At 30.8% G+C, this 11037-nt stretch overlaps 2 protein-coding genes across 3 annotated transcripts; one reads left to right on the forward strand and one right to left on the reverse strand.

Annotated features, from left to right (window-relative positions):
- Positions 1 to 452: 452 nt before the first annotated feature.
- Positions 453 to 2039, forward strand: LOC119602771. 2 transcript variants are annotated; one of them, XM_037954463.1, is made up of 4 exons: positions 453 to 589; positions 719 to 1008; positions 1073 to 1201; positions 1284 to 2039. In XM_037954463.1, exons 2-4 carry the CDS (start codon positions 865 to 867, stop codon positions 1740 to 1742), a joined length of 732 nt encoding a protein of 243 aa, XP_037810391.1. In that variant the 5' UTR covers positions 453 to 589; positions 719 to 864; the 3' UTR covers positions 1743 to 2039. The 2 variants fall into 2 exon arrangements, with proteins under 2 accessions (XP_037810391.1, XP_037810392.1); XM_037954464.1 differs by having other exon boundaries at positions 1287 to 2039.
- A 6934-nt stretch (positions 2040 to 8973) lies between these two features.
- Positions 8974 to 10718, reverse strand: LOC119602772 (glucoside xylosyltransferase 1). The gene is made up of 4 exons (XM_037954465.1): positions 10151 to 10718; positions 9789 to 10077; positions 9386 to 9728; positions 8974 to 9311 (listed from the first exon to the last, which is right to left on the reverse strand). The coding sequence occupies exons 1-4, from the start codon at positions 10285 to 10287 to the stop codon at positions 8983 to 8985; spliced, it is 1098 nt and encodes a 365-aa protein (XP_037810393.1). The 5' UTR covers positions 10288 to 10718; the 3' UTR covers positions 8974 to 8982.
- Between the last annotated feature and the right edge of the window lie 319 nt (positions 10719 to 11037).

The following is an 11037-nucleotide window of genomic DNA, read 5'->3' on the forward strand; positions in this document are numbered from 1 at the left end:
TTTTTCAATCTTCTTATTTTTTTAAATATTTAATGTGTTGTTTCTAGATAACGTACAAGTATTTTGGCAGGTCGTCGGTCAAGTTTTGGCAAACCGCGCCGTCTCCGACTCATATAGAAATTAAAAATGGAATGACAAACTTATATATACCCTTTTCACGAAGGTGAAGGGTATAAAAGTGAAAGTTAAAATAAAAATAGTTCTAGTGAGTTTAGAACTCGTGAAAATGAGTTGTATAACGTGAGAAATAAAATAAATAGTATTCATGAATATAAAAGTTTCCTACTCTGGTAGAGTAGGAAATTGGAATTCTTAAAATATTTGCTTCCTAAATCCTACATTGTAATCTCACGGATACCGCTTGTATTTAATACCGTTAAAAATTTAAAAACTTAGCTGAAAACTTGGCCGGCGTACAATCGATTTTAAGCCGTCGGAGAAATTTTTAGTGTCAACCGACGCTGTTAATATTTGTCGGCGCAGGGCTCTGGACATCGCTCAAACAATAATTGATTGAAAGTGTAAAAAAACAGAATAAGACATGATTTAAATTTTTATTTGGTGAAAACTTTGTTTTGTTTAACAAAAGGTTTGTTCCAAGTCAATATATGGTTTCAATTATTAACTGTAGTTTTGTTTATTAAATATGGTGACCTGACCACCCGCTAGTTATATATTTTTGTTTTAATCCTTTTTCCAAATTTGTTTCTATTTCAAGTCTGGCAACAACAAAATTGTGTTAAGAAGAAAGAATTAATAAAGAAGAAATTGTCAAAGTAATTTGCAGAAAAAATACACAAAAGTTGAAAAATTGTAAATTGAAATACAAAATATTAAATTAAGATATAAGAAAACGGAATAATAATGGGGAGCATCGATAAAGCATGTATATCAGGTTTTCTATGTCGTCTATGTTCGGAAATGCATCGAATTGTAATCCATATATATGGGGATCAGGGACAGCGCCTTTGTCTGGTTGAAAAAATAAATGGCTATTTGCCTATCACGGTAACCAAAGAAAATTTATTAGAATATGTTATAGATTTAATGAAATAACATCTAATGACTTCAGATCTCACCAACTGATCCGTTGCCCAAAACTATATGTACAACATGTTTGCGACGCGTAGAACAACACTACGATCTTTTGATGCGTTTGTCAAGAATTAAAAAAGAACGATTTCTGCGTTTTAACAACAAAGTATAATATAAATAATACATTTTACTTATTTGAAAGAAGCTAGACTCTATTAATAAACTACTGATAATTTTTCTGTCTTTAGCAGCGACCCCGTGTTTCACCAATTTCAAGTATTGAAAATTCGGAAGACGAAGTATATCAAAGCGATGATGAGTCTCGTCGGCGACGTCAGCAGTTGGATATTCCTCCACAAAGACAGATGACACAATCACAACAACATTTTTTATCAACGCCAGCGGCAACGACTGTATCTTCGTTATTTTCAGCAACAACCGCTGAATCTTTTTCTACATCTAGTTCCATGAATACAGCGTCTAGTTCAAACGATCATGGTAATGAGGATGATGATGTTGACGATGATGATAGTGGTGCAAGTACAAGTGCTAGTGCTTTGGCAGCAATTACGCAAACTATTACTGCTGTAAATGATACAAATATAGGCGATTCTACTTCATCGTCGTCAACATCATCGTCTACTCATCCACTTTCTGCTGAGGGTGGCAGCAGTTTCGGTATTGTTTTGCAACAGAACACTGACTGATGTTATTAAGTAAGACGAATGAGGACGTTACACATTATAATTATTACTAATACTGATTAGAACGTAATTGGATATAATTTAGATCTAAATCAAAGTGATCATCAAAATCCCTTTCCTCGCCCTTCCCTTTATCCTTCCATAACTTTCCATTATTACCTTACTGAAGTTCATTACAAATTATCATCAAACCCCTTCCCTCGCCCTTTATCCCTGCACAACTTTCCATTCTTACTTTACTGAAGTTCATCATAAATTATTATTAAAGAAATACAACAAATAGCCATATTAATAATTTAATGTTTTGCGTTTATCTAATAGGAAGTTTAAGTGCCGTAAGTGAACATTTGTAAATGAAAAACTTTGGTTACCATAAAGTCATCATCGCCTACTACTTTCTGCTGCCGGTGATAGCAGTTTCGGCATTGTTTTGCGACAGTACACTGACTGATGTTATTATATAAGATGAATGAGGACGTTACATGTTATAATAATAACTAATATTGATTAGAACGTTCCAACATTCCCCGACAGCCGGTTCTACGTACCAGCAACAACAATACAACAACAATTAGATCGTAATTGGATAGGTTAGTCCCAGCAAAAAAAAATGTGGAAAAAGATGTAGTTTTCACACAATTAGTAACCCGAAGTGCTTCAAATTCGGGTGAAAAACCTATGTTTGGTTTATAAAAGCGGAAAATATGCAATCGCAACAGGCCTGATAGAATCATGTGTGAATTTCTTCCGATTTGATGTACACTATGTCACTAAAGTCTACAAACTATTTTTATTTTAGGTGTTTTTCAGTGTATTAAAGGAAAAAACCTTTTACAATATTGTAATTTTTATATTTTGAGAAATATAAATCATAGGAAATCGTTTTTCAATTCCAATAAATAAACAAGTAAGAAATTATAGTCGGGCGAGGCCGACCATATAATACCCTACACCTGTTACAAAAATAAAATGTGATTTAGTTTTCAGAATAAAGCATTTAAGTTGAATTGTACCTTGTCTCAGATATACTTAAGCCATTTATTGTTGAATAAAATTGTTGACATTTAAGTAAAATTATGGGGTTTGGGGCAAATGAGGCCCTATAATTATAAAATTCATGAGGGTCATTAAGGCTAGTATAGAACTTGGTTTTATAGCTTTTTGTCGAGATAGGAGTATATTAAACTTAATTAGGAACTTAAAAGCCCTATTCGGGGGTTCAGTTGGATTGGGGCTAGGTTAAATAATGGACCGATCTTAACCATTTTCAATAGGCTTCGTTCCTGGGACAATAGAAGATCATGTACCAAATTTCATTGTATTATCTTTGAAATTGCGACCTGTAGTTTGATTACAAGGCTTACATGGACTTACGGACGGACATAGCTAAATCGACTCAGAAAATGATTCTAAGCCGATTGGTATACTTTAAGGTGGGTATAGGACCAATATTATTGTGCGTTACAAACATCAGCACAAACCCAATATACCCTTCCCACTAAAGTGGTGTAGGGTATAAATACTTTTAAAAGAAAAATCAATTTTTTTCATGTTTTGAATTTCACAAACGATCTAGTCTAAAAATAATGGATTTAAATGTTTAATAAAAATATAAATTACTTTCAGAAACGGTCTTTTTTGGTTATGTATTCTGTTAGTCTATTCGATATTAAATAAACTTTTTATGGAAAACTATTTCGATATGTTTGCCCATTAATCTCCTAATAGGGATAACTGACCACGAATGCATCCTGTAGACTTGTTGCTTCAAATACTCTTGTAAATTTTGAAATTGTTGACCTCTGGATTAGTATAGTGATTTAGCATAGATCTTCCAATTTATATTTATTATTACCTTAGCATCAAAAAAATAGCACGTTCAGCCATTATTTTACTAGTTTCTACTATTTTACTTATTGCTTAAATCAATTCATTTCGCATTCAATAATTAGATTTTAAATAAAATATAAATATTTTCATAGCATGGAGTGTTAGAAAAGAGAGCGTAAATGCCGCAGAGGCAAAAAGAGGCAAACATTTTTATTTTGGTGTTATTAAGAAGATTTCAGAGTATCTTTAGCATATGGTCGCTTAGAGGCCATCAGTGGCCAAATTGTACTTTTTCACTTTTAAAAATTGAAAAAAAACATAAATATCTATAAAAAATTGCATTTAAAGAAGTCGTTAATAATTAAGTCTCTGGCTGTAAAGATGATTTAAAATAACACCTTTTCATACATAACAATGGTATATTTGGTATCGATAAAGACAATTTTAAGAAATTTTATATTAAATGGTAGATTCGTACAAAAAATGTTATGGTATTAAATTAAATAAAAAAAATTCTTGAAAAATATATATAAAAACATAAACTTTGCTGCATCATCTAAAGGCCTATACAATAAAAATGGGAAAACTAATGATAGCGTTATATAGAATAAAGTCTTAGCTTTCCAGGCATATTAAATTTTTATCAAAAAACTCATTTCTAAATATTTACTTTATGCCAAGTTTACTTAAAGGAGACCCAAATGTGCATCGTTTGTAGACGTTTGTGAAATTCAAAAAATTAATTTTTGAAACTTCTTGAAAGCATGTCTGACTGAATTATTGAAGATTTGGATACCGAATATATGTAAGTATGTATGTACATATTAAGAAAGAATAAATTTGGTCGGTTTTTCGGGTCGAATTCACCTTTTCGTAACGCTAAAACATGCACAAATTTCAGAGTTTATGAAGCTTTCGAACGTTTTAATAGACATTTTATACAAATATTTTTTTGGATGATTAGGATATATTTTCGAAAATCATATAAAAATTTCAGTTTTTGGTAATACATAATTTAAAGATAAATAACATCTAAATCTAATTTGTCATCATATACATAAATTTCGTTATTATACCTTACACCTTAGTGGGAAGGGTATTATACGTTTGTGCTGATGTTTGTAGCGCAAACACCTATACCTACCTTAAAGTATACCGATCAGAATCAATTTCTGAGTCGATTAAGATATGTCCGTCTGTCCGGCTGTATGTCCAAATTTTGATGAAATTTGGACCAAATGTCTTTTTCAGAGACAAAGCCTATTGAAAACGATTGAAATCGATCCGTTATCCGTCATATAAAGCCTATTTTAGAAACTTTGTTTTTCATCAATAAATTGCTTAAATACATCGGAATTAAGGTAAAATTTAACATAAAAGTTTCTCAATGAAAAATAAATAATTGGTGTAGAGTATCACATGGTCCGCCAATCCCGACTATACTTTCCTACTTGTATTTTTATGTTTAAGTCTTAATCCTAGTTTAAAATGGGTTCAGGAAGCAATTATTAAAATGCTAGTTGGCCCTAGATTTATACCATTATTATTTTTTTGTGGCAATACCTAAAAGTTCAAAATACAAAATGTATTTTAAATTAATTTTATACTTTCTTCTAAAAGTGAGATACAAGATTTTAAAATGTATATTGGCATAATGTTACAATCAGGAGAAATAGGTTTAAGTGGGCTAGTTCATAATAGACAACTAGTGATATTTTGTAATTGAATTAACTTCTATACATCTTTTCTATAGCAAATTTTTTGCCTTTTAATTTGGCTAAAAGAAAATTTAATCGCATTTTTTATATAAATTGTTTTTTATTTACAACACATGCCATTAAAAAAATACTTTATTGGGTTTTATAATACTTATTATACTATATATATTAGAGTGTCCCGTGGTCCACTTTTTAGGAGGAATACCTCTAAAACGATGCGTTTTAATGTACTAAATACGAGAAAAATAAAAAACAATTTTTTTGAAAAGGTGCTCAGTTCCCTTCCTGCGATTGAAAATCTTGATCTCAGTACCATATGTTCAAAAAATAATTTTTGCAATCTTTTCGACTTAACCAAATGCCAAACTATTTTTAAAAAATTTTTCTTTATGAGCTAAAAATTACGACAATTTCTATAAAAACCGAAAATAATATGGCTCTCCAGCCCACTAAAAATCATTTTGTTGACCAAAAATTTTAAAATTATTTTTCCCGTAATCAGCCTAAAATTACGGAATTTTTGAGACCCATTTCGAAAAAATCTAAAATATTTTATTTTTGAAAAATTATACAGAGGTCAGGATTTTCAATCACTGATAGGGAAGTGAGGATCATTCCAAAAAAATATTTTTAATTTTTCTCGTGTTCATTAAAGTGCTGAAATTACATATTTAGATAGATTTATCTTAAAAAATTTCAATTATTTTTTGTGTGAGAATGATTTTTTCTTGATTACCCTGGACAAAGATACATACTAATAACAGTCATATACATACTATGTCCTAGGTTTTATTCTTCTGAGTAAAATTTGTAAAATTTATTTAATATTATATATCGTTACCTAAGACGCAAACAGCCCTAACTAACCAAAAATTCGAAATCGATTTTATTGTCGATTCAAATGTATTGCATCAAAACAAATGTCCACACCAAAAATTCGACTCCTGCGACCAAAATGATCGATTTTATTGACAAAAACAAAAAGCCCTGTCTACAAAAATATTTAAATATTGAAGGTAAAGAGTCCAATTTATCCATTTTTATACCCACCATCAAAAAAGATGGGAGGTATATTGTTTTTGTCATTCCGTTTGTAACACATCGAAATATTCATCTAAGACCCACAAAAGTATATATATTCTGGATCCTCATTAAATTCTAAGACGATCTAGCCATGTCCGTCCGTCTGTCCGTCTGTCTGTCCGTCTGTTGAAAACACGATAGAGTCCAAACGGAAGCAGCTAGCGAGCTGAAATTTTGCACAAATATTTTATATTGATGCAGTTTGTTTGGTATTGAAAATGGGCAATATCGGTCCACGATTTCGCCTAGCCCCCATATAAGGCCCCCCTCAGAAAATGACATTAACGCTCATAACTGACTAAAAGAAGAAGCTAAGCGATGAAATTCGACATAAACATATTTTTTAGGAATCTTAGTATCATTGTAAAATTTTATAAGGATCGGTCCATAATTGACCCTATCCCCCATTTAAGGTCCCCCTCAGAAAATGACATTAACGCTCATAACTGACTAAAAAAAGCAGGTATAGCAATGAAATTCGACATATATATATATTTTTTAGGAACCTTAATATCATTGTAAAATTTTATAAGGATCGGTCCATAATTGACCCCATCCCCCATATAAGGACCCCCTCAGAAAATGACTTTAACGCTCATAACTGACTAAAAAAAAGCAGCCATAGCGATGAAATTCGACATATACATATTTTTTAGGAACCTTAATATCATTGTAAAATTTTATAAGGATCGGTCTATAATTGACCCTATCCCCCATATAAGGTCCCCCACAGAAAATGACATTAACGCTCATAACTGACTAAAAAGAGCAGCTATAGCGATGAAATTCGACTTAAACATATTTTTTTGGAACCTTAATATTATTGTAAAATTTTATAAGAATCGGTCCATAATTGACCCTATCCCCCATATAAGGTCCCCCTCAGAAAACGACATTAACGCTCATAACTGACTAAAAAAAGCAGCTATAGCGATCAAATTCGACTTAAACATATTTTTTGGAATCTTAATATCATTGTAAAATTTTATAAGAATCGGTCCATAATTGACCCTACCCCCCATATAAGGCCCCCTTCAGAAAATGACTTTAACGCTCATAACTGTCCAAAAGAAGCATCTATAGCGATGAAATTCGAGATGAACATATTTTATAGGAACCTAAATCGCTTTGTAAAATTGTATATGGATCGGTTCATAATTGACCCTACTCCCCATATAAGGTCCCCTTCAGAAAAATACTTTGACGCTCAGAATGGTCTAAAATAAGCATCTATAGAAATTCGACACGAACATATTTTATAGAAACTTTAATATCATTGTAAAATTTTATAAGGATCGGTCCATAATTGACCCTACCCCCCATATAAGGTCCCCTTCAGAAAATGGCTTTAAGGTTCATAATTGTCTAAAAGAAGCATCTATAGCGATGAAATTCGACATAAACTTATTATATAGAAACCTAAATCGCTTTGTAAAATTTTATAACGATCGGTCCATAATTTATCCTACCTCCATATACGGTTCCCTTCGGAAAATGGCTTTAACGCTCATTACTAGCCTAAACTAAAATCGTTATAGAAAATTTGACGAGGATCGGTCCATAATTACCAAACGTCCCCTCAGAAAATAATTTTAACGCTTTTGCTACCTTAAAAATACAAGGACAGCGACAAAATTCGACAAAAATTTCCCTATACATAGATGTAATAAATGAGAAAATTGTTTTGATAATAACAAAAGCATCGATTCTTAAATGTCAAAGTTTATTTATAAGGAAGCATTCCTTTTTGGCAATGATTTGATGGTGGGTATACAAGATTCGGCACAGACGAATATAACACTCTTACTTGTTATATACGCCATTGTCAACTATCATAACAAATGATAGGTTTTACTATTAAACGTTTTGTTTATTTACTACAAATAAATAACGTTGTAAAATTTAAAAATATTTGATAGGGCCGTTTGCGTTTTAGGTGACGATTTGTAGATATAAAAAGACGTAAAATTTTAAAAATCATTTTAATCGAAGAATGTTTTTTTTTTTTTTTTTTTTTTTGAGTTAGTACCCATTTAGGCAAGTAAAGGTATTTTCAGACTACAATACTGAGTATTAATACTTGTCAAAAATGTTTCTATCATAATACAATTTACTAGTCTAAATATAATTTGTAATTTGATTTTCAGAAATATTACTGATTTTTTTGGCATACGGTCGGTATTCATAAATTTTTTAAAACAATTCAAAAACTTTTTATTTTCCAACGTATTCGGTATGTATTTTATAAATACAATAGAAAACAAACAAAAAGTGTAAAATACATTAAAAATAAGAACGAAAAGTGCATAAATAATTGAAAATTGGATAAAAAATATTACAAATATTATAGTGTAAACATAAAATGTATTTTTCGGATTGATTTTTTGAAAATGCGAATTATTTTCATAATATTTTTAATTTGAAGTGTGTTAATACTCAGTATTGTAGTCTGAAAATACCTTAAGCGATATGTCTTTTTTATACACATGTGTTGGAATGTATAAAATTATAATACATTAATATTAAAATGTAATGTGTATTTAGAAAATATTTCTAAAACAATGTAACTAACATTGAGCTATGAAATTAATGTAAAACGCATATTTCTCACGTTATGTATCATAATAATATTCGTTCTTAAATATATTATTAGCAAGAAGTACAAGTTCCTTTGATACTTTTCCACAATTTGATTCAGTAACTATAGGATTCTGTAATGCGTCCTGTAAAGGTACCAGAAATTCACTATATGGATTTGAGCCTAATTGAAAACTTTCGATAGCTTCGAAGGCAGCACGAAATAACGGTTGCTTATTGGAATGAAAATAACCGCGATTGCCGTGCATAATTTTAATGCCTTCCACAGAAGCATTGCAAATACTCATGTACATACAATGGTCTGGACGGTAATTGTATTCACAAGGCATTATAAAGAGTTTTTCTAAAAGAGAAGAAAGATAATAGTATTATTTCTTAGTGAAAACTATGCAAATATTGAAGAGTTACAAGAAATACCTGGATGGTAATAAAAGAGTATATTAATTATATCTTGGTCTCCCCAAGTAATTCGCAATTTATATTCCTTATGTATTGGCAATACGTGTTCTTCCCATTTAAATTGTCGCATGCGTGTTAGATTCATTAGCATTACGCCTGAGTTTACACCTAATGGACCGTAATATGGATGACGTGCAAATCTATTGTACCAACCGATGTTGGGATCTTCATGTTCGGGCGTCAAAGCAGCAATTTGAGTGTCATTAAATCTACCAAAATACTTCCAAACATCCCCAACTGGAGATAAAAATAATATGTCTGTATCCACATACAGTATAGATTCAACTGATTGTAAAATACTCTAAAATGTATTGTTATCAATAACCATCAAGATTAATTATTTAGCTAATATTTCACTTACCGGAAGGAACAATCTTTGAGCAGCACATGGTTTAAATAACGTCTTCCATTCGCCGTTTAAGGGAAACTGAAGAGGAAATAATTCAAAATTAAATTCCTCCTTTTTTAATGAGCGCCAGTCACTGAGCTTTTCATTAAAACTAGACTGCAACTGATCTTCAGCAAATATTAAGAAATGCAATTTATCTTTCGATTGATTGAACAGCAGGGCTGACTTTATCATAACCAACGTTTCCTGCAGGCGTTGACCACAAGCTACCACTGCTATGTAATAAGTTGGACGGGCTATTCTAATATAAAATATAAAAGCATTTATTAGTTTAAAAATTTTCTAGATTTTTTGGTTTTTGAAAATAAAAATACTTTGTAAGGCTATTGGCCGCTGGAACAATAAGTGTACGTGAAGATTTAGTCAGCGCGTTATATCGATGATGTATCAAATATAAAATTATAGTTGCTAACAACACGCTTACGACAAGGATAATTCTCCGAAACCTCATTTCATCTGATCAATATATTCCATGTGATTATTGAATATACATTCATCTCATTCAATTTATTATGTTTTAAACATGTGAATCCTTGCGGATATGTAATTAGTCTATCACTTTTTTAAATCTATTGTTATTATGAATTTAGCATTTTGTATTAGTTTATTTGTTTACTTTTAATTTTATGTTGGATTTTATTTCGTACAGATTATATTGTTTTCAATTTCCAATTGCGACCACAACCACTAACGACTATGAGTTTGTATAGTTTTTGTATGGAGGCAATAAATAGCCAGTAAAATTGCTTATCTGAATTTTTTCTTTATGTCCCAGCTGACAATAATTTCCTAATATTTTTGTGATGTAGAGTCATTAGAGCTATCAAGTAAAGGTACATAAAATTTTAGTTAAGCAAAACCAAAAATTGTTTTGTCGACTGCGGTTCCAATTGCATTTACATATGCTATTAATTTCAGAGAGTGCCTTGCCACATGTTTTAACCCAAATAGGTTGCAAGGCAGGAATAATACTGATAATGCAGTTTAGAATAACTATATGAGCAACTCAAACATTTTTAAGAATCGATGAAACTGAAATGAAAGCCTAGTATTTTAGCCATTTAAAATATGTAAATGTTTTGATACATTTCGGTATAATATACCTAAACATATGTAGGTCCAAAATTGCACATTTAAAATTTTAAAAATGAAAAAAACTTTGAAACTTGCTAGAGTTTTTTCATTCATTTCAAAACTGTGC

The sequence above is a fragment of the Lucilia sericata genome, unplaced genomic scaffold, assembly GCF_015586225.1.
Source record: "Lucilia sericata isolate MDLA Ls3-8-SP2 unplaced genomic scaffold, ASM1558622v1 Contig000252F_arrow, whole genome shotgun sequence".
NCBI lineage: Eukaryota > Metazoa > Arthropoda > Insecta > Diptera > Calliphoridae > Lucilia > Lucilia sericata.

What these genes read in the sequence shown, in the direction of transcription:
- LOC119602771 (XM_037954463.1), top strand. Translation starts at nt 865, where the DNA reads ATGGGGAGCATCGATAAAGCATGTATATCAGGTTTTCTATGTCGTCTA. An exon ending in ATGGCTATTTGCCTATCACG is followed by an intron (nt 1,009 to 1,072) that starts GTAACCAAAGAA and finishes TAATGACTTCAG; the next exon opens with ATCTCACCAACTGATCCGTT. An exon ending in TTCTGCGTTTTAACAACAAA is followed by an intron (nt 1,202 to 1,283) that starts GTATAATATAAA and finishes TTCTGTCTTTAG; the next exon opens with CAGCGACCCCGTGTTTCACC.
- LOC119602772 (XM_037954465.1), bottom strand. Translation starts at nt 10,287, where the DNA reads ATGAGGTTTCGGAGAATTATCCTTGTCGTAAGCGTGTTGTTAGCAACT. An exon ending in CTCAAAGATTGTTCCTTCCG is followed by an intron (nt 9,729 to 9,788) that starts GTAAGTGAAATA and finishes AATACATTTTAG; the next exon opens with AGTATTTTACAATCAGTTGA. An exon ending in ACTCTTTTATTACCATCCAG is followed by an intron (nt 9,312 to 9,385) that starts GTATTTCTTGTA and finishes CTTCTCTTTTAG; the next exon opens with AAAAACTCTTTATAATGCCT.